We start from the raw sequence: 23817 nt of genomic DNA on the forward strand, positions 1-23817 counted from the left end.
TAAAGAAGAGAAAAATGAATTGAGTGTGTTTGCAAAAAGGGCGTGTAGCGGTGCTGCAGAAACTTTTAACAATTAATGGACTGTAGTGGAGATGGGCAGAGAGGAGAGGGAGGGTCGGAGAGGAGGGGGGCGGCAGACCACAGAGGATGATCATGTTTGTTTTGAGGATAATGATTCAGGATGGAGGCAGGGCTTGATGGGGCAGGTTAATTTGCAACGGAAAGGATGATGGAATATTGAATACCTGGAGATGTATCAGAATAAAGAGCAGGCACACTTTACATGAGAGAGCGGTGTGTGCAGGATAGGCTGGACGCAAGTGCGCATGTGTGTTACCGTGGGCGCGCTCACACACAGACGACTTGCTCTCAAGCGAACAGCTTCACAATAAGCAGCCTTTTTTCCAGGCCAGACTGGAATCAGAGGACCGTTCACACACACCTGCTCAGCATCTTATAGCACACACACAGCTGTGAAATCACAAGCAGGCTCGTGTTTGGCGTGATCACGCTAATGAATCTTGCCATAGTGGAAACATTGCGAGACATCCGTTTTTCTTCTATTTCCTGTTTTTTATGCTATAAATGACGTGCACATCTATTTATGCATGAATGCATAATTTATGCATGGCCTGTCAGATGCAGCGGGTCTGATGTAGAAGAGGGAGGGAAACGGTGTTCGGAGGAGGGAGTATGATGGTAAAGCGAGCGCGAGAATGCTTGCATTGGGGAGAGAGAAACCGAGAGAAGAAGCAAACACATGAAGAAGGAGCGAGGGTGATGCATATCGAAACAAGGAGGGGGAGGGCAAAAAAGAAGAAGGAGAGAGAGGGAGAGAAAAAAGAGAAGCTCAAAAGACAGGAGAATCGAGGACTGGCTCTAGATGCAGGATCCTTCGGCAACAACATCGCGAGGGGCAGGGACGCTGGAAGATGGTTTCAGTAAGAGGGGAACTGACCGTTGCCTATAATTTAATGTTCAGTATCTTGGACTCCTTCTCCATGGGTAATAGCTTAGCACCTGTCTGGGCATAAACCCCTCTCTGTTTCTCTTCCTGTGTCTCGTTCGTCTGTTGCTCTCCTCTTTTTCTGTCTTCATCTCTCGCGCAGTGTCTGGTAGGTTTAAAGGGATCGTTCTCCCTGAAATTACATCTCTGGCTTCATGTACTCAGCAAACCTTGCGTTGAACATAAAAGGAAATCTTTCGCACATCTTCCCCTCACATCTTAACCTAACAGTGAAAAAAAATGTTGACCAAAAACTTTCATCATACACAAACATTAAACTAAAACTTTCATAAATAACTCCTGTTAAATATCTCCTTTTGTGTTTTACTTAAGGCAAAGTGTTTCAGTTTGGTCGAACTGTCCCTTTAAGTCTATAGTGTCTGCTTAGCATTTAATCAGGATAATAGGGGGCATTCCTATGATGCGGATGGTCCGTGCTGCCCTCTTTATGCTGTAGGAGTAAAGGAACGAGAGAAGAAATGGAAAGAGAGAGGGGGCTGCCGCCGCACCACACGCCCTGATTGGAGTCATCCATCTGTCTTGGGATTGCTTTCAGATTTGTGCCTGTGGGGAAGGTGAAATCTTTGTGTGCACACAATTAATATTTCTGTCTCTTTCGCTTTCTGTAGGGGTGGCACCTGCGAAGAAAAGCCCCAAACTGGTGAGTACAGGTGTTTTATTCTCGTTCTCCCCTCGCTTTGCCTGCATTTTTTGTTGTTACTCTTCTCCATATTGTTCCAAATCATTTTGCTCATTATCTGTGTCATTGGTCTAGTGTTCAAAAGAGGTTTTACAAAGTCGCTGTTCTGGCAGAGAGAGTCTGATATGCACTTCGTTCAAGCACTCTGGAGGTTTACGGTGAAACCATGTGGTCAGGGTTGGGAGGGGGCTGTTCACCCCTGGGAGGAGGGCTGGTTTCATTGGTCACATGGGCGTCCGGTAATAGCCCTCTAATGATTAAACAAAGACAACAAAACCAGCAGGTTTCCATCCTTGGAGCTTCAGGGACAGAATATAGTGTTTTTATTTTTAATCTTTGAGTTTCACCAGGCTGTTGATGATAGATGTTGGATTTGAGCTCTCAGTGAGTCTTTGGATAGTAGAAACAATAATCAGGATTCTTCTGGTAAAATGGCAGCCTTGGGTTTTTCTACTTTGTTGAAATGGAGTCTATGCTTGTATGACTCCCCAATGCCAGACAAGCGTCTCTTAAGTCTCAAATGGCCTCTGTTTTATTTGGACGGATTTATTAGCTACTTATTGAATTGTGGTTTCATTTTTATTGCTGGATTTCTTCATTCTGCTGTAATGCTGTAATGCACAGATTCATAGCTTGTTCTGGGAAGCAAAAGAATGCAGAGGTGTGTGCGTGGGTTTAAAAAGAACTTCAAATGACTTCAGGTGAAGAGGAAACATTAAAAATGTCATAACCTTACCCCGCTAGTGGCATTTTATAATTAAATGTGATGTATTACTTATATTTACAATTTATTTAAAATATGAATTTAAATAATTTAATTATTTATGCAATAATAATAAAAAAAAACTGGAATGAAAATGCTTCTATTTTGCATTTTTATAACTTTATTTATTTTTTTAATTTATTTTATTAATTATCAAAGAAAAAAGGACAAATTAAATTGTCAGCATAACAATTAGGGTTATAACTTCATTTTAATGACAGCAGCATTCAAATTGTAAGTTTGAGAAAAACCTGATTTTATTTATTTTAGTAAGATTAACTATATATATATATATTTCATGAAAAAAGCTTACAAAATGTGATAACAATATTAAATGAGTTGAGTTGATTAGAGGGTGTTGGTTGAGAGGGAGAGGTTGAATGATAGTTTTGTCAGAACAATAAAATAGCAGTTGAATGTGCCATTATAATTCATGGCTTGAATGAATCCTGAAGGAGAGGTAAGGAGAGTTGTGTGTCATTCTGTCCTTCAAGTAATTCATTCACTTTTCTTTTTTTGTTTCTTTTTTTCTTGCCTGCTTCGCATTTATTCAATGCATGCAGTCCATCTTAAAGACGCCGGGGAAGTTGTGGTGCTTTTTTCTTCTCTATTCATGTTTCCTTTTTTTCCCTGCCACAGCAACAGTTGGAGCGCAAGGACAGTCAGGGCAGCTCCCAGCACAGCGTGTCCAGTCAGCGCAGCATCCACACTGACTCTCCCCTGCACGCCTCCCAGGCCCTGCTCAACGAGTCGGCCGCCCCACCACCCCCCTCTCAGCCCCTGCCAAGCCTGCCCCAGGACCCTCCGGTAGACGGAACTCTCCAGAAGAAACCAGATCCCTTTAAAATCTGGGCCCAGTCCAGGAGCATGTATGAAAGTAGGCGTAAGTAATATGGGATTCTGGTGGAGGGTGCATTGGCAGCGGGTCACTCGGTCTCTCATTTATATTTGGTTGGTAATGGGATATCAGGTTTGGTTGGTTGGAAACAGGCTGGATTCCTTGTTTGATTATTCTGCTTTGCCATTTAGCTAAATATTAACATTTAGATCAACGTCTGTTTTTTGGAGAAAAAATGACTTAACCTTGGTGTAAAAAGATTATTGCATGTTTGGATTGGTTTAACATCAGTTATCATTTTATGCCAGTGTGGTTTCAACAGCTGACACCAATTTTAAAGCAAGACACTGTAGGCAACAACATTTGCCATAACTTTTTTTTTTTTTTTTTAGACCAGTGGAAAGAAAAAAATTGATTTTGATGACTTAGAATATGATGACTTAAAAGTACTTACACCAAACTTTACTTTTGTTCCTATTTTTTAAAAGGTTTCTAAGAAGGGTTTGTTCATGTATCATTTGCCTGAATTTATACATTTTATTCCTAAACAAAACATGGTTTTATATTATATATATATTTATATATAATATGTGTATGTGTGTGTGTGTGTGTGTTTGTGTGTGAAAAAAATATAAATATAAACAAACAAGTGTGTGTGAAAAATTTTACTTGTAACAAACAATCTTTAAGTGTGTGTATATATATATATATATATATATATATATATATATATATATATATATATATATATATATATATATATATATAAAAATATATATATATATAAAGACATTGAAGAAATCTCTTTTATAAAAATTTTTGACTCTAATATGTCAACAAAATAAAACAAGATTTTTGAACCTGGCTTTATCCAATGTTTAGATTTCTGTTCTGAAAATTTGTTCAAATTAGTGCATATTAAATTAAATAATGCATCAATTGCATATTTAAACATAACATTTTAGAAAACTTGTATTACCAAAAAAAAGTTTGCAATTCTTAATCTAATCAATCAACTTGGGATGTATGGTGAAGTAAATTTTTTGCCCTACTCAGCTGGGGTGTCTTGCTTTAAGAGTGGATCTATACTTAAACAAAATTGACATTTTCAACTAGACTGCATTGCTGTAGTCTTTCAGTATTTAATTAGCTGTCCAAAGCTAATGTAAACCATTAGTCATCAGTTAGAATCTATGTCTGTTGTGATCAGAGAGCTGTGTTCAGATGAACCTGTCATCTGTACTTCCAAAGCTATTCATTAGACTTTCTCATTCCTTCTTTCATTCACTTTGCTTTAACCTGCTCACTCACCGCCAGTGAGAATTCAGTGTGAACGGCAAGGCACTTCTGACCAATTACACTCCTCCCCAGCCATCAGTAGATTCACAAGCTCCAGTGCACTCTACAACACATCTTTTGACAAATGTGCATATAATTGGTAGTAGTGGAAGACAGTGAATCCAATACTACTTTTATGTGTGCCAGAGCAGAGGGGCTAATTAACAGGAATATCCTTCAGTGGATGTTAAAAAGCTGTGGAATAGAGCGCTCCAATGTTTGGGTTGGACAGTTTTGCTAACTTGTAGTGTCTTCATTGTTTTATTAGGGTCCCTCATCAGTAAGTCCTAAGAGGGAAGATGTTTGGACTTGGGATGAGAATCGTGAAGAATTTAACAGCTCCTAACTATTCTGGTTATTTAACAGTTATTTTAAGTAATTTTCGGAAAAAAGATTCATTTCCATAGTCAAAAGATAATACTACTAATAATAATGTTTTTACAATTTGTGTGTTTACAAACTTGATTATCTGAAAAGAAAAGACTCTTTAAAGTTATTTGTTCAGGAATTATACTACACTCAATAGTGCGTTTTATTATCGATTCACTAAAAAATGACAGACTTATTGAAATAATTCATTATTCATTGTTGTAAACCAAGTCTTTAGAGTCATTTTTTCGAAAACCTGGCTATGCTAAAGTTTAAACAATTCTCGCAAAACATGTGTTTACAAGCTTTTTAATGATACGGAAAGAACCGACTCTTTAGAATCATTCATTTAGGAATTGGACTACCCTTATTGTGTCATATGTTTTTGATTCACAAAAAAAAAAAAAAAAAATTGCAGTAATTAATTTGGGATTCTGATTACTGGGCTGAATGTTTTTGATTCACTAAAAAGACCCGAATCATAAGAGTCATTTGTTTGAGATTTCCACTAGTTCTGGTGTATGTTTCTGATTCACTTAAAAGAATCAGCTTATGGTTGGTCAGCTGCATAATCAGACTACACTGTTGCAGTTCTTGAATGGATTGAAAGGTAAATCATTGCCATTTGAATGCCATTTTTTGACCAGCTTGAGAACATTCAGTCCAATAAGGGTGAGCAGTGGGCAGCTACATTGAGAGGATTTTGTGCAAATGAATGTAAGTTGAAGGTCTATCTTTGTCATAATGCACAATTTGAAGAGTCTGCCACAACTGTCCTTGATGCTTAATGGAAATCGAACAGTATGGGAATATTTCCCCTGCAGCAGCCATTTTCTATGGCTCTGGAGCCATTCTGCTTCCTGTTACAGTATATTGCTGTACATCTGGTTAGACTGGAGACAGAGGGCCTTGTATGTGCCATCTGCTCCACACGTCCAGCTGCATTACAATAGATCTCCATTAAAAACCTGCATCAGAAATTTCTGCCCAGATCCAAGGTTTCCAGCTCTCTCTTACTTAACAGGAGTAAATGTCCCCCGACAGAACATCATGTGATGCACTGGAGAGCTACAGGGTCAATAATGTAAAACCTGACAGATTGCTTCAAGTCTAAAAGAGAAGGAAGCTGTGCTGTTGCTTGTCCTGACTGATTTGACATGGAAGTGCTGTAGTGGAGATGGCGCTCAAGCGATGGTGTAAAGCTCAAGGACACAGCTGCTTCAAAAGACCCCTGTATTCTGTCTTCCACTTCACTTGATCTGTAATCTAGATTTTTATGCACATGTGTCAGTGCTAATCATTTTCCCAGATGGGAATACCTATTAATCATTTTGTGCTATCTGAATTAATTCAAGCAGAGTCGTCATCATATCGCACCTTCATTGGTGTGAACCAATTAGAAAAAAAATCTAGATGTGAGATGTAATCAGGAACAATGTCGCTTTTCTGCCACTTTGAACCAGCAGCCATTCTCAAAAGAGGGAAGTTTGGGTTCTAAATCAAAGCTTGTGCGTCATTCCGCAGCTCAATTGATCATGAGCTCAAGCTATTTTTTCTCCTTTTCAGTACCTGATTACCAGGAGCAGGATATTTTCCTGTGGAGAAAAGATACCGGCTTTGGATTCAGGATCCTTGGAGGCAATGAACCTGGCGAGCCGGTGAGTGCAAAGCAATGAGTGCAGCCTTCATTTGTGCAATTCTGCAAGTATTATGCTCATTAGTTTGTTCATATTTTTTTCTTTTTTTTATTATTATAAATATTTATTTATTCATGTAATCAGTATCTTGTGGTTAGAGGTAGTTGTAATTTAGACATAAAACTATTTTAACTATTTTAAATACATTTTCAAAATATTTTATAATTATTATACACATGATAGGTAAAAATTGATAGCCTGAATGCACTGTAAGTCGCTTTGGATAAAAGTGTCTGCTAAATGCATAAATTTATTTAATTTTATTTATTTATACATGCAGCTGTCATAAGAAATTGTGACCAGTTACAGGACCTAAAATATATACTTGCATATATTACATATTCATATTTCATAATTCAAACAATCAAACCCAGCATATTAATATTAATTAAAAATAAAATAATGTAGTATTATTTATGTTCTAATAAATAAAGAATTTGTTCATGTTTTGAACTAGCTTTTATTTTTTATAAAAATGAAACATAATTATTTTATTTTAAATTTTATATATCTTTTAATATTTCTGTTTAGCCTTCTTCTATTTTAGCTTCTGTTTTCTGTTTTATTTCAGTTTTAGTAATTTTAGTCCTTTTTAATTTTAGTTTATTTGTTCCATCTACTATTTAGATTCTTAAAGAAAATATTTGAATAGTTTTGGTTTTGGTTATGGATAACAATACTGGTGAACACATTACTATGCTTGTCAAGTAAATATTTGATATTTCTTTTAATTAGTTATAATGCCAGACAGAAATACACTTGCGCTTTTTGACAGTTCTAAAGGCGCCCGACAAATATAGACCTTTTGAAGATTTTTCAAATGTAATAGTTCAAGCTTGGCTGAGTTCTCAGATTCAGTCTTCACAGCTTGTGCATAATAAACATTTCTATGTGAAATGTGCCCAGTGCATTACAAAAACTTGTGCCCGGTGAAAGCATCTGCCCTGTGTGTGTAGGTTGACAAAAGCTTTGATCTGTGCAGAACAGCCTCGATCAGTCAGAAAATATCTCTCAGACCACCAGTTCTTCCCTTTAATGAGAACATGTTATATCTTTGAACTGATGAGCTGGCGTCTCGGACTATAGTCCTTAAAGAATAAAATACAGAGCTGCCTGTAATACTGCTCTTTTCAGCTGGTAAAGGGGTATAAAATATTTCAGAGAGGTTTTCTGTTAGGAGAGCATTTCACAGCCATTAGTCTTAAAATGTCATTGTTTCAGTGAAAAAAACAACGTTGATGAGTTTGATAAGTTATGCACCTCAAGGGGTGAAGTTCAGTCTGGCCAAGACAAATTTGTTAGTTGTGAGGATTTTTTTCTTGTTAACTGTGTTTGTCTCTCCTGGCTGTATAGATTTATATTGGCCACATCGTGAAATATGGAGCAGCTGATGAAGATGGGCGTCTGCGATCAGGAGATGAGCTAATTTGTGTGGATGGAACGGCTGTTGTGGGAAAATCCCATCAGCTAGTTGTTCAACTCATGCAACAAGCCGCAAAACAGGGTCACGTCAATCTGACCGTGAGGCGCAAGACTGGATATGGATGTAAGCAGGCTCCAAAATATTATTATTGTTTAAAATTACATTATTATTGTAAAAATTACAGGCCATAAATATGTATTACTAGTCATGAAACTGTATTTTACATTTTTATTGAAAAATATATTTTGTCCCTATTTCAACAGAATTATTTTTTTATATTATTTTAGCTGTTTTTTTGCATTATTCTTGCAACCAGGTCATTGTGTCACCTGCAGAGATAATAATGAGACAAAAACCTGAAGCCACATTTATTATTTCTCTTACTGACTATTTATTTATTTATTAATTTATTTATTTTGTTTTATACACTACTGTTTAAAAGTTTGGGTTAATGTTTTTAAATGAAGTCTCTTGTGGTCACCAATATATATATTATACTTAAGGTACAAAATGAACACCCTCTGAGCACCAAGTACAAATAAAAGCTGTCTTTTGTGCATATTAATTTTGGATCCTGGAATTGTTGCAACCAGAAGAGATAATCAGTACTTGAAGTATAACAAACTCCAGCATGTCTTCGAGCAGTTGCAAAGCTTTTCTATCAGTGTCATAATTCATATCAGTAGGTAGAGTTAATTCCAGGGTAAGTGTTAATTGCAGCTTAAATGTGCACTTATTGCACTCTACAACCTGAGCATAATGACCAGCATGACTCCTGGAATTGTAAATTATGCAGGATTTTGCGGTCTGATTATCCATTCCTATCAGACAGACTTTATTTAAATGAGATTTCATGGCACATGATAATGAGGGTACGCCTGCTGACTCTGGCTAATTAATCTGCACGGGGCACTGGGTCCCATATGTTAGGTCTCAGAGTAAAAGTTACCCTTTTCACTCATCCAGGATCACCTACCTGAATACAAGTCCCAACCTAACCATTGTAAGAGAGAGCAGGACAAGAGATTTCATACTTCCTGGGAAATAGCGATTACTCAGTTTTTAATAATCTGAGACCAGCTGGTTTATGTATTTACATGACCTGTTCAAGCAATTCACAAGCACGTTTGCTTTGTAGATCATACACATGATTGAGTCTAAGCCTTACCCTCTCAAGCTTGTTGACGAAGAGCTGGTTTCTCCTTGACCTGTACAACATGAATCTCTCAGAGTGACCTTCCTAACCCTCTTCCTCTTCAGTGGCAAAGGTGGATGGTGAGATGCCTCCTTCCCCAGCCTCCTCTCACCACAGCAGCACACATGCTCCGTCTTTGACTGAGGAGAAGCGCACGCCGCAGGGCAGCCAGAACTCCCTCAACACGGTCAGCTCCGGGTCAGGCTCCACCAGCGGCATTGGCAGCGGAGGCGGGGGCGGCAGCAACAACACGGTGGTCCCCAATGCCATCCAGCCCTACGATGTGGAGATCCAACGTGGAGAGAATGAGGGATTCGGATTTGTCATTGTGTCATCAGTGTCAAGGCCTGAAGCGGGCACCACTTTCGGTAAGATTGCTGGGATAATTTTGTGTTTGAATGAATTGTTTTTTATTAAATAATTAATTAATGTAATATTATTTAATTAATTACATTTAACTGTTGTTATTTTTTTAGTCTACATTTATATTAAATTAACAGAATGGACCCTTTTCACATTTCCGTGGTTTCTCAGAGGTCGTAAAACTTATATAACGGTAAACAGAAACTACAAAATATATTATTTTTTGCATTCCAATTGGCGCCAGTAGCAAAAGAAAAATCCATGACAGCGTTTCTATGACTTTCCAAAAGAGGGAAAAAAATTAAGACATTGGTTATGTTGATCAGAAGAAAGTAAGTGTCAAATCTCAGCCATTGTATGAGAAACATTCATGCAGCAGTGGTAACCAGTTTTTTCTGTAATTTATTACCAGGCTAATAAACCATAAAGTATAGTGTAAATTAATATTACATTTATTTAAAAATTAAAAAACAGGGTCCAAGATCATCACAGACAGTCTGTGAACAGGGTCCAACTCATAATCACAGTCTGTAAAAAGAGTCAGCATTCTGCAGGGATACCCCCCCCCCCCAAAAAAAAAAAAAAATCAGCACATAAAATTGTGAGTCTGCAGATTTCATCTATCAGTTTAGTAAAAAAGTGTTTCTGTAGCCCAGTTGGTGAAATATGGCACTAGCATCACCAGCGTTTTGAGTTTGAAAACACTTAAAATTCCAAAATGTATGACTTGAAAGCACTGTAAATCACTTTGGATGAAATTGTCTGTCAAATGCAGAAATGAGAAAAAGGAAAGTAATCCCATATTTGCATATTCACTTCTTTTGTATTATAAAAAGAGAAAATGACTGAGAGATTCACATTTTTCTGGGAGCTCTTTGCCTCTGAATGGCACTTTGGTTGTGGATTTCAGTTTTTGGTGGGTGTGGGTCCTTTGTATTCTACTTATGCCAATCTGCATGTCCTGTGTTTTTCTTATTGCGAAAGGCAGTGTGTTTGCAATGTCTGCCTGAAGCAGGGGTCGATGTCCACCCTCTGTGTGGGGCTCTATTTCTGCTCTACTTCCCAAAGCCAGACACGTCTCCATTACACAAGATGGCTGTCGAGTTAGTGAAACAGCATTTAGGTTATCCAAATCTCACCATTTAATTTTAGCAGTTGCCAGCAGCACTTTCTATCAGTATTTTTAAACAATTGTAATTGATAGAGAGATCAAGTTAGAAAAAAAGCAAATCAAGTATGACATCCCATGTTTACAGACTCAGATCCTTCTTCACCGTGTTCATCAGAACGCTCCCACTCTTTAAACTCACAATAGAGCCATTGGCAGCCTTCACGTAAGCGTATACCGGATCCAGCAGGCTCGGTGATTGCTCCACGTGGGAGTTTTGTTCAGAGCTTTATGATGGAAGAGAGGAATGACAGATCTGTCTTTGAGAGGAATAAAAGCGAGTGAGCAGTGCTTGGCATTCGTTTACTACAGTGATGAAACACATGAGTTCCTGTGCCAGAGTCACTGTGAACGAGGACCTCAGAGCATAAACACAGTTCAGTCATTAGTTTTACAATCAAACAACAAATCCTCTTCATAGCAGTGTGGCAAGCCTGACAGATTGACTGAATATTTTATAGTTGTACTAAAATGCCATCACAGCATTTAAATTGATCAAAAATGCATATTTTGCAGGCTATGACAAATTGGTTGGCTGAAAGGAAAGATATATATATATATATATATATATATATATATATATATATATAAAAAAAACAAGATTTTTAAAAAGGATGCTGAGCCCTGATTCATCACATGAAAAGGAGAGGTGGTTAAATGACAGAAATTAGCAAAAATAGCTAACAGCACTTTTAATGCCAAGCAAAGTTAACCACAGAGCACAAACTTGAATAATCTTAATATTATCTAGTCATTTTCATCAGAAAACTAGCCAGTCAGACTGGAAAACAGTTTATGTGTTTGCAAACTTAGGAAGGCGGGATTCTGAAGGGAGGGAGTGTCATAGAATTCAGCGAAAATGGCAGAAATTAGCTAAAAGGCTAACAGCATCTTTAGCATAATGCTAAAGGGAACCACAAAGTGCAAACTTGAATAATCTTAATGATACCCAGTCATTTTTCATAAATCATTGCATAGGCAAAGTTGCAGCACGGTGCAGTTCTCTAAGGGAATTTCAAGCGTTTACACCTTTTTTCACATAATGAATAATTCAAAAGCGATGGTGATTATTCACAGGATCTGAAGTGTGCTACGGAAATTATGCTCAGGCTGATCTACTGTAGCATGCAAATGCTTTTTAATAGTGCCAAATTCAGCAGATTCCCTATGTTCGTTCTTGCTGTTGCCCCCACCCCTCAACCTTTGCTGTCCATGCAGTAAGTAGGTAGTCTTTGAAAATGTTAGCACTTTGGCTTGGTGGCTTGGTGTATTAACCCCTACACATTCTCTCTTTCCTTTTTCTCTCTTTCTGTTTCCTTTTCTCCATTCCCACCAAAAAAAAACATAACCATCTTAATTAAAACTCGTACATGCTCAATCACTGTTGGCCAAGCTGGAAACGCATGTGTGGCAATGCCTCATAAAATAGGTCGCATCATCGAGGGAAGCCCAGCTGACCGCTGTGGGAAACTAAAAGTCGGAGACCGGATCCTGGCTGTAAACAGCTGCTCAATCACCAATAAGTCCCACTCAGATATCGTCAACCTGATCAAAGAGGCTGGAAACACGGTGACGCTGCGGATCATTCCAGGAGACGGTCAGTTCCTCTCTCTCTCTCATTCTCTTTCCCTTCGCTCAAGCAGCATAGCTGAGGTGAGAACATATTGATGCATGTGGGTGTGTGTAATATGTGCAATAGCTCGCCGCCTTAGCATACTGCTCTCGTGAGCCTCGCAGTAATAATGTAGACGATACAGTCAGCATTATTAGAAGAAGAATAATGAACAGGAACCTGTGAGGGGATCAACACAATAAATATTCAACACGCTCTTATAACCTTAGAGGCAGAACGCCTTCATATTGTGCTGTTGTAATAATGACAGATGGCACACCGATAAGGTTGATCGGGGAACAAAGACACAGTTGTGCAGAAGCGTCATACACATTTAAATGTTTCCCCAGAGATTTTAGTGGCAAGTGTTTTTTTAACTGAAAGTTTTAAGAAAAATCGCATCTTTGATAAAGTCAGAACTCTAGTTATTGTTATTTATTTGTCCAAAAATCTGTTTATATATTTATAGAAATATATATATATATATATATATATATATATATATATATATATATATATATATATATATATATATATATATATATTAGAAATTAAAATGTAGTTGTTTATAAAAAATTTTTCTATTTTTATATATATTGCTATTCTGCAGATCATTTGCGGCTGTCATCATCTACCTATTCAAGCATTCATTTTGCTTTGTACTCTTATTTTTTCCCGCTTTAGATCAAAATGCTAGAGCTGTCATATTTCATACAACAAAAATGCATGATGATAACTGGCTGTCAAGTTCAATTTATTAAATTCAGTTAGAGATTTTGAACCCAGGTCCCTTTTCATACTAAAAAAACCTGACTAATATCAATTATGTGTACTAAGCATTATATTTTCTTAGTTCAAGTCTCATCTTACCTTCCAAGTGAGGCAAAACTGACACTAAAACACAGCTGAACCATAAGTGTTGGCCTGTGGTATTACAGCACATGGTATATACGTGTGCTTGCATGTGCCAGTGTGTCTATGCACTATATTGAGTGTTTTCATCCGAGGGAAGGTGGCATGCAATAATGAGTAAGCTGTTTCCAGTGAAGTCTCGGCTCCTCTCTAATACGTGATGCCAAATGCACTGGGGTCTGTCTGCGAGTTCTTCATACTCTTTAATCAGAAAGGAAGAGAGTGCTGGCATACTATGGGAATTTCTAAAATTGACAGACTGTGGGTGTGAATGTCTGGTTGTGTTTACAGGAAGGCGAAGACAGTTCGTTGTGTTTTTTTTTTTTTTTTTTTTTTTTTTTACTTTTTTACTTTACTGCAGTTACTAAACTGTAGTCTTTTGGTTTCTTTCTGGTTTCTGTGCTTAATTTATGCATCATTTATAATTTGTACATTTCTTGTGCTTTCTGAGTGGAGAAAAGAGGAATAAAAAAGAGAAAACCATGAGATGAGGAAAAAGAGAGAACGGCAAGTCTGTTCCCAACAGAGTGATGGGGAAAGGCTATTTTAAGATGGTGGGATTCATGGGCTGTGCACTCATCAAAGTTCCCTCTCTATCCCACAGTGACTGCCCAGTGGGGCGGAATTAAAGCAGCTTTGAGCACAAGCAACAGCAGCCCGCATTTCATTGGTGACAGCTGACTTAAGATTTAAACTGATGCAGTCAAAGCAAATGATCCGAGATCAATTAAACTAATAGTTCACACATAGATGGGCAAAAGGAGATGTTTTAAAGTATGTTCAAGCTGCTATTTGGTGCTCAAGATATGGTGATCACATTTCATATTATTACCACCAACAAAAAAAAATATTACATTTTAAAATAAACATTTAAATAATAAACATCATGTGACACTGAAGACTGGAGTAATGACTGCTGAAAATTCAGTTTGCCATCAAAGGAAAATATTACATTTTAAAATAAACATTTAGATGGGAAACATTTACTTTTAAATGTTATAATATTTCAAGAATATCACGATCTTACTGTGTTTTTGATCAAACGAATGCTGGCTTGATGAGCATAAGATGTCTTATGAATTTAAACAAATTGTAGCTATTCCAAACTTGTTCAAAAATTTAATCATTATTGACAATAAATCTGATATTCTTTTTCAAGTCTCAAATTGAATTCAAACTCTAACTAACCACAGTGCAGCATTAACGTTCTTTAGAATTTCTTTATTTATGTTCCATCGAAAACCCATAGAGATGTGAGGGGGAATTAATGGTAGAGAATATGCATCTGTGGATGAATTATCCCTTCAGCACTAGCTGTTGTAAGTGTTAATGTGAGGTTAGATTGTGATATGTGATTACAGACAGAAGGGGGAAATTGGGTGTTTGGCTTTGCGTGGTTTTTGGGCATTAGCCTCTAATGTAATCTGTGAGACGAAAGCTACAGCCAGAATGATGAATGTGCCGTTGTTCCTGCTGCCCAGCTGGAGTGTGCTTACCCAGTGCACTAGTGCTGATGTTTTGATGTATGGAAAATGGGCCTCTGATGCTTGGTCCACAGGGTACACTTACATACTGCAGATGCATTATGGGTAATAATGTAGAGGCTTCTCTATCTTGCTTAACATTTGTGATGTTCCTCCCGCAGAGTCCTCCAATGCATCACTGCTGACCAACGCTGAAAAGATTGCAACCATAACTACCACACACACACCTCAACAGCAAACTGCACCTGAGCCAAGGTACACACCACACACCTGAACTCAACAACACCCGCGCATTACAGCCACACTGAGTTGGATTAAAAGAGGAGTTGCATGTTATTTAATTCATGTCATATTTGTAATGGTTGCTCATTATTTATTTATGAAAGAAAATCACATCAGACCATTCCATTAAAAATGTAAAGTGGCTCCAAAATGTATTTGGACATTTAAGTCACACTTAAAAATTAATAAACTTCATTTCATAACAAAAAAAATAAAAATCAAATAAGGTGGTTTCTCTATTGAGCTTTTTACTGGTTTCAAAATGATTTTTTGATAAATTTTTGAAAGAAATTAATATCTTTATTCAGCAGGAAAAGTAAAAGTAAAGACATTTATAATCTTGCAAGATATTTGTATTTAAAACTAAATGCTGTTTTTTATAACTTTCTATACATCAGAAAATCCTGAAAAACTATAGCATGTTTTCCACAAAAGGTTAGCAGCACAAAATTTATAATAATAAGAAATGTATCTTAAGCAGCAAATCAGCATCTTAGAATGATTATGAAGGAGACTGAAGGCTGCTGAAAATGCAGCTTTGCCACAACAGGAATAAATTATATATTAAAATGTATATATTGAATATTTCAATATTTTTTATAATAAATGTTATTCAATTTTTCTGTTGTTACTGTATTTTAACAAATGCATCCTTTGTGAGCACAAAATACTTCTTTACGCAGTGACATTTAGACATTTTTAAAATTGTTTTGGGGATGCTATATGTCAGTGCTCATAATTTTACAAAAGTTTTGTCTCTGTCTTTTTCCCCAGAAACAACACCAAACCAAAACAGGAGTCTTTTGAATTCAAAGCCCCACAAGCACCACCTCCTCCAAATCCAACACAGCCTTCAAATCAGGTACATCGTGCACTCTGTTCCTCACACTGCCTTCTCCTTTAGATGTTTGGTCCTCTGAGAGGGGGCATGCCAGTAGTTAGACAAACTTTCAAAAACAAAACAAGGAAAGGTTTTAAACACCAAAGCGAATTTGTGAAACGTACATTATGACTCATTTTACACTTGAGGTTCCCTGATTCTAAAGTGGAATTTTGAACGTTTAATGTGTTTGTCCCTACCTAAAATACCATCAGAGTCAGATCAATTATTTAAACTATTTCTCTGATGCTTCTGCTGTCAAGTATATGTGACTTTCCTGCAGGTGGCTTTCATCTCCTCTGCTGAAATGGGAGCCTAGATGAAAAAAAATACACTATTATAGATTCATCACTGATCTAGGCCTGTATTTGTTTGTGTTTTAGGATGCTGAGTTTTACTCTGTTGATCTGGAGAGGGACAATAAAGGCTTTGGTTTCAGCCTTAGAGGGGGTCGAGAGTACAACATGGACCTGTATGTGCTGAGACTAGCAGAGGACGGAGCAGCCGTGCGAAACGGAAAGATGAGGGTATGTGCCGCTATGAATCAGGACACACCTGTTACGATTTAATCATACTTAAAAATTAAAACTGAGTGATCTGTACTTATTCATTTTATCACCTAAAAGGATTGCCCAAGGATTAGTTATGATAGGTAGCTATTATTTATATGAGTGGTCTTAAACTATATATATCTTAAATTACAGAAGCATTTTAATAGGTGCAAATAATTTTTTTAATATTAATTTAAATAAATTGAATGATTATATTTAATTAAAATATATAATATTTATTCAATTTAAATACATTTTAATATGACATTGTTTTAAATGACAGATGATTTTTTTTTAAATAAATGCAAAATGTATTATATTGTATTATATTATATTATATTATATTATATTATATTATATTATATTATATATTTTTATTATTTGCATTTACCATTGTTTCTGCTGTCCTCCGTCAGAGCGACCCACAACAAATTCTATAATCAGCATGTCACCATAGTTATCTTAAAAATGTTCTTAAACTGTAGATTTTTAATGAAATAAGATTAGAGAAATTAGCTGTCTGTTAGCATCAATGCTAACAATGAAATGCAGAGCCTGCATGCTAAGCTGTGCAAGTTAGATGAGAGGACAGTAGTGCAGGGACTCTGTGAAGCGCAGCGAGTTGTCAGCCAAAGACCCATTTTATTGGAAATGGGTATTCCCTTGACGATAAGCTCTGAAAGCTAACCAGAGGCAGAGAAGAAAATAGAACAAAGGAAATTCTACCTTCTTCTCCATCTTTAGCTTTCTCTGTGCATGACGGTGTTTACTGGATCTCACTGCCAAATATAGGTTCCACTGTTTTATTTTTATGCTTTCCATGTCCTCTCTCTCTCTTTCTCTAGGTTGGAGATGAGATCCTGGAGATCAATGGGGAGAGCACCAAGGGCATGAAGCACGCCCGTGCCATTGAACTGATCAAAAACGGTGGCCGAAAAGTCCACCTGGTCCTAAGGAGGGGGGACGGCTCTGTGCCAGAATATGGTGGGTCAATCTACGAGAACATCCCCTTCTCCCCTGTCTTCACCCCATGAGGAGTTCCCCACGGGGTCGGAAACACCACCACCTCTTCTTTTCTGCACACTGGTCCTCTCCTCTGACTTCCTCCTGGGTGATGGGCCTTCCACTTGCTGCTGTTGCCCCCCTTGCCTCTGTGCACTGGGCTAGCCTAGGGACTATGGGACATGTGGCTTTTGGGTGGTGGTTGTGGCATATGCTTTTCGTAATACTTCACAAGAATAAAAAAAAAAAACACAAAGCGAGGAAGCAGAAATATTAACGTTTCTAAAACTGGATATACATTTATTGTTTTTCAGAGGAAAAAAAAGAATATGATAAACTCTGTCATGCCCTCCACTGGGGTGGCATGACCATGTCAGTGAGTTGTAACATATTTATGATATTTATTGAAGGTGAATGTAAGCTACTGAGAAGGGTCTTTAAGGAGACTTCATGACTACAACGCATTCTGGTATCATTAGCCGTTTTGGTAAACACTCACAATACTGTATTCCACATATTCACGGATCTTTTTGCATGTTGTACATGTCAACTGCTTTGTTGCAAACTTTGCAGATGGTTCTTAAACTCCACATTCCATCACATTATTTCATTTTTTTTTTTGGTTTTCAACGGATTGTTATCGGACGTTACATCCTTTCATTTACAGACAGAAAGCAACTCACTTATTGAGCATAATGTCAGTGCCGCATGATGTCAGTGAATATGTAAATGTGTTTTTTTTTTTTTTTGTCAATTTCCATAATATTTATGGAAAATTCATGTACTAATTTGCCACAGTTATTTTTGATGCTTTTGTTTTCGGTCTTGACCATTTGAAGATGCTCATTCATGTATTTTGTCAAGTTCAGAATGTGATATAATGTGTCCTTTCCTGCACCAACATGATATCTCTGTGAGGTTTTATATTTTTATACCATTTTGTACTTGTTTTTCTCATTTTTCTCTTCCATGTCTCACCACTTATGTTTTTCTTCCTGTTTGCAATGTAAACTGCTTCATATGGTGTGTGTGTTTGTGCACATAAGCTTGTTACGGCATCCACATCTCACTGTCTGGGTTGATTTGCTGCTGGGTGAGGATGTGCGCACGTGTGTGTGTGTGTGTGTGTGTGCGCGCGTGCGTTTGGTTCCAGCTCTCTCTGTTACTGTTGATTTTTCACTCAAGGGTGGAGGCGTTTTATGGACAATCTCTATCTCTGACTAATTGATAAAATAAACACTGTTTCCATTGCAAAACAGCACATCTCTCTCACAACTGTTGTTTAAGGGATCTAAATACTCTGCTTCTCTCTCTTCTTTTTTTATCTATCCTTTTCTGTTGTTCTGGGCTCTTCCTTCCACCCCTAGCGATGGTTGCTCCCCAAGTCGCTGCTTGTATGAGATCTGAAAAGACAGGAGAGCCTGCTTTCTACCAAAATCAGACCACGGTTTGTAGATCCCGTGTTCCGTCTCATCATATATCTGGCAGTTTTCTGTGCTGTGGCTTCCACTCAACTGTAATGTCTCTTGCAAGTTCATTTACAAAGAATGCATTGCCAGTCTTGTGGCCATTCCTGACATTGTGACCTGAATGAGTGGGTTCATTCTTGCATTTAAAGTTTGCCGACATCCCCACAGATGAATTGAACCCTCATCACTGAATGCAATTTTTATTTTTTATATTTTTAAGTGGGTGTTGTTTATTTTTTTTGTCATGCGTTTCTTTTCTTTTTTTCGTCGTCGTTTGCCATCCACCAAAGCCATTTAATGGTACAGGTAAAACTTCTTTGACTCTTTGGGTCCTTGTCTATCTTCAGCGTGTTAGGTTTCTCTCATTAAAAAAACAAACAAACAAACAAATTGAAAATATGTAGCTCAAAAGTGCTTCTTCATGTAGAATATTAGCTTTGACCTCAGATAAGAGTCGTGGGAACAGAAAGGTTTGCCTGCAAGTTTTGCCTCAGGTTTGTTACATCCATTTTTCTAATCATACAGACATGCCTATCTCAAACCAGTGCATTATGTTTGGATATTTAAACATTTGAAACAGCATTTTAAAAGCATCAATTGCATGAGTTCATTATTTGCATCAGCACCAAAACTGTTCTTAATTGTTGCTTAGTGTAGGAACAGAATCAGTAAGTACATTAACATGCACAGATACAACAGATTTTTGCTCTGTCAAACTCCAGTCATCATTTGTCTGTCCAAATATACACTACATGGCAAATATTTGAAATACTAAAAAAAGGCCAAGTCTCTGCCAATCATTCACAAGTGACCAAAAGTCTGCAGATTGCCACTGACATTCATCAGACTGAAAAAATCTGCGTAAAAGTCATGTAGTGGATTCCAGTCTTGACTGTTGTTTTAGTCTGACTGAAATCAGACTTTTAAAGTGCATGTAAACATATTTAATGGGGGCAAGGCAGTCTAGTCATGGCAACAGCTTAACCAATAAGAGCTTTGAAACTATAATAATAATAATAATAATAAAGACACGTTCACAATCCATTACAAACATGATACATGTTTAGGCAGTATGTGACAACTGAGTTCACCCAATATTACTCGTATCTTACAGACGGCATCAACGACGGCAACGGCCTCAGCGCCGGTGCACAAACTGTTTCGGAAGTGAATGCAGCTCCTCCCGAAAGTCGGCCCCACCCACCATCGGAGTCCAGCTATCCACCAGACCTTCACAAATCATCACGAAATGACGACAGGAGGGCACGGGAGTCGGGCCAACGGGAGCACGGCCACCGGTCAAACCACCGCCACAACAACCACAGACACCGCTCCCCTGAAAAGAAGAACAGGAGCAAGGGGCACAGCAAGGACAGTGGAACCTCAAAGCCTCACAAGAGGAAGGGCGACAAGAAGAGGTCCAGCACGGATGACTCACACCATCACCACCACCACAGTCAAAACCAGAACCACCACCGGAGGCACCGCTCCCCAGAGAGGCGCAGAGCTCGGAGCGCCGAGAACACTTTGGACAGTCGATACGACCAGAGACACGGTCGCTCACCGGATAGACGCCATCATCGCCACTCTTCACCTCGCAGACACAGTTCACCTCAGCGTTCACCCCACCGATCCGGTAATCGCCGCAGTTCACCTTACCGCCGTAGATCCCCCTACCGTTCCCCTCAACGATCCAGATACCAGTCTCCCTCGAGACGTCCTACAGCTTCCTCAAATAAACCCTACAACGGTGAGTTGGACAGGGGGCTGGATGTGACCTTAAAAGAACCTCCTCCTCCAAAACCTCCATCCCGATCCGAGAGCATTCCATATTTGTCGGCATCCCTGGATCAGCTCGATCTGGAAGATACCCTTCCAAGAAAGCCACCCAGCTACCTTGACGACCTTTCCCCTATGGACCAAGCCTATCGTGACTCAACCCTTTTCCGTGGGGCTTCTCGCGGCAACACCCTTCCCCGTGTTCGGACGCCTGACTCGGATTCAGCCTTTCAGAACTACAACTCATTATTGAGGGGCCGCTCCCCAGTGAGAAGCGGGGGCAGACAGGATGGATACCGTCGACTCGAGTCTCCGGTTTCAAACTCGTACCGGACGAGGAGTCTAGGTCGAGACCTGTCTCCCATCAGAGGTTACCGCGATGAGGAGGAAGAGGAGGTTGGATCTCAGCTGAGTGAGTATTATAGCACGCTCAGATCCAATTACAGTAGAGCTAACAACAATGTACCTGAGCCGAGGAGGAAGGCCTACAAAGACAGCCCCAAAGACCTCAGCATCTGATGGGTCGGCTAGGAAGGACACCATTCCCAGAACCCACTGTCCACACAAGCCTTCATCCAAGGACTGCGCAGAACCTGGATACTAAATTATTGATTTGAAATCTGGTGTTTTCTCATGGTTGAACATCTTTACAACTCTCAACAGCAGAAGAATGATTTTGTTTCTTTCCATCAAAGTGTCATTTTGGTTTCTTTTATGACCCTTTTTATAAATCTGCTAGCAGTTCTACAGAGTTTGACAACTATGTATAAAGAAAACGATTATGTGCCTAACAGTACCATTCTTGGTGTTTTATTTTTTGTTTTTCTTTTGTTTTGTTTTACAAAGGACAGCATTTTGGACTACTGTCTGATTATGAAAACTTCTGTTACCGAGAGCCCTCTCATGCACCGAGCAGCTCAGTCAATGTGGTGCTCAGACATATACTGTGCATGTCTTTACACTTTCAATGTCGTTTCTCTCTTTTATTTTCTTTCTCTTCCCCAGTGCCACTGTTTTTTAGACATTTGACCAGAGTATAGCACAAGCCTGCATTCGTTTGTATATTTTTGACAGTTTGCAGTATGTGTACATTCAGAGGTGATCATTTTAAAAGAATGAAGGGATAATGAAATAAAAACTATGATGATAATGTTCAAAAAATAAAAACAGTATATATATATATACATACATTTTGATGGTCTTTCTTATGATTCTCAAGCTTTCCACAAAAAGGAAATAGGCTAGTTAGCAGGTCAAGCTGAGGATAACTTGGACTGCGAAATTTATTCAAGATGGATGCATGTGGGAGGTAGAGACTGTGTTTAACTGCACTAGCTTCTTCTCTAGCACTTTGCCAACATGTCTGGAAAATAAAGAGGAGGAGAGAACAAAGACTTCTTTATCTTCTTGGCAGTTCAAAAGGTGAAGGTAAAGAGATTCAATACACTACCCACGGAGTCGAGAGCTTTTTAAAAATCCAGTGAGAACTGCTTCTCTTGGGTTATCAGCTGAATAAGAGACTGAGCTTTTCTCTCTGGCTTAAAGACGATGTGAATGCATAAAAAGTGAAGTGCGTCAGGAGAACTTTGTTATCTACAGCCGTAGTAGGGATGGTTAGGAGTGGTTAGGGATCACTGGGAATTAGTATGTCCTCACTTCAACAACTTAACTTAACAGAATGAAAATAAACATTACTGGCCAAGAAATGTGTTTTGAAGACCATTATGTTTATGTATTTTTATTCAACTTTCAGCTAATTTAGGTTTGCACAACAAAATCTAGGGGTTAAAACTATTTAGTTAATGTTTGTACAGTTTGGTCTATAGCAAAATATTTAAAAGGTAGGAACTCTTGATTTTAACAAACGAAAAGTTGACTGTCCAGAAAAACAACATGCGACTGAAAGCTCTCTAATATCTGGCACAAGATAAAGTAGTTGATTCATTCCTGGAATGACATAGTGTTAGTTGAGCTACCTGGTGTGAATGGCTGTTATTTTGACCTCATTTTAGTCCCACTGCTGCATCCAAGAATAGAAGGCCTACATTTTGGAGAATAAAAAAAGGATTGGAGTGACGTAAGCTACAGACACTGTTGCTTTCATGGCATGCAAAAGTATGCTGACTTTCCCACATCCAGTTCTGAACAAAGAACATTGTGCTGTGCAATACAGTGTCTGTCTGTCTATCTATATAGGCTAATATTTGTGCACTTCTCTTCTGTTTATGCAGGTTTAAATTTGTATTCTGCTGTACATCAGGGGGAGGGTAGGAGGTTTCTGGGTTGCTTAGTTACCTCAAGGTCACTTTTACAGTTTTATAGACATTTGTTTCCAGAGAGCATGGCAAAAACATTAAAAGGCAATAAAATCTAGGAGACATTGATTAGACTTTAAATGTTTAATTTTCCTTGCTCACATGACAGATAGTGCATTTGATTGTAGCTGCATTTGTCAGTCAGTGTCATTGTGTTTGTCTTGAGGATTGTAAGAAACAGACATTTTCCATGGTTTTGTAATGAACTGTTCAAATTTAAACTCTAGATTTCAGCAGATTAAGTGCAGTATAAAAACTACATTGCCCTTTACATTTAATAAAAAAGTGGTTCTTTGATTAATTAATTGAACACCCTTTTATTTATCTTAGTTCTATTTAGCACACATTCGTTTGCAGCTGGTATAAGGTAACACTGGGAATAAATTGTTGCAACAATCAATGTTCAGCTATAATGTTACTTATCCTTAAAATACTGGTGCTATGTAGCAGTTTTATTTATTCTGCTCAAATTAAACTAAATTATACAATTTTAATATATTTAAAAATGTCGTTTATTTGTGTGATGGCAAAGCTGAATTTTCAGCACCCATTACTCCAGTCTTCATTGGCACACAATCCTTCAGAAATCATTCTAATGGTGATTTGCAGATCAAGAAACATTCTTATTATTGTCAATGTTAAAACAGTCATGCTGCTTAAAATTATTTGTTG

The 23817-nt window shown here is 38.0% G+C and overlaps 1 protein-coding gene across 9 annotated transcripts in view; it reads left to right on the forward strand.

Moving 5' to 3' along the window:
- The window catches only part of LOC109108296 (membrane-associated guanylate kinase, WW and PDZ domain-containing protein 1-like), a 124921-nt gene extending 102905 nt beyond the window's left edge, over positions 1–22016 (forward strand). For 6 of the 9 annotated variants that reach the window (XM_042766237.1, XM_042766239.1, XM_042766241.1 and 3 more), the window contains 11 exons: positions 1635–1666; positions 3108–3351; positions 6580–6671; positions 8064–8256; positions 9394–9696; positions 12253–12456; positions 15029–15122; positions 15924–16011; positions 16413–16556; positions 17426–17564; positions 20166–22016. In XM_042766237.1, coding sequence (XP_042622171.1) covers positions 1635–1666; positions 3108–3351; positions 6580–6671; positions 8064–8256; positions 9394–9696; positions 12253–12456; positions 15029–15122; positions 15924–16011; positions 16413–16556; positions 17426–17564; positions 20166–21349 — 2717 coding nt within the window. In that variant the 3' untranslated portion in view covers positions 21350–22016. Of the gene's footprint in view, positions 1–1634; positions 1667–3107; positions 3352–6579; positions 6672–8063; positions 8257–9393; positions 9697–12252; positions 12457–15028; positions 15123–15923; positions 16012–16412; positions 16557–17425; positions 17565–18949; positions 19030–20165 lie in introns of all 9 variants that reach the window. The other 3 variants (XM_042766245.1, XM_042766240.1, XM_042766238.1) reach the window with 3 other exon arrangements.
- Positions 22017–23817: the final 1801 nt, after the last annotated feature.

This window comes from Cyprinus carpio, chromosome A11 (genome assembly GCF_018340385.1).
Source record: "Cyprinus carpio isolate SPL01 chromosome A11, ASM1834038v1, whole genome shotgun sequence".
Classification (NCBI taxonomy): domain Eukaryota; kingdom Metazoa; phylum Chordata; class Actinopteri; order Cypriniformes; family Cyprinidae; genus Cyprinus; species Cyprinus carpio.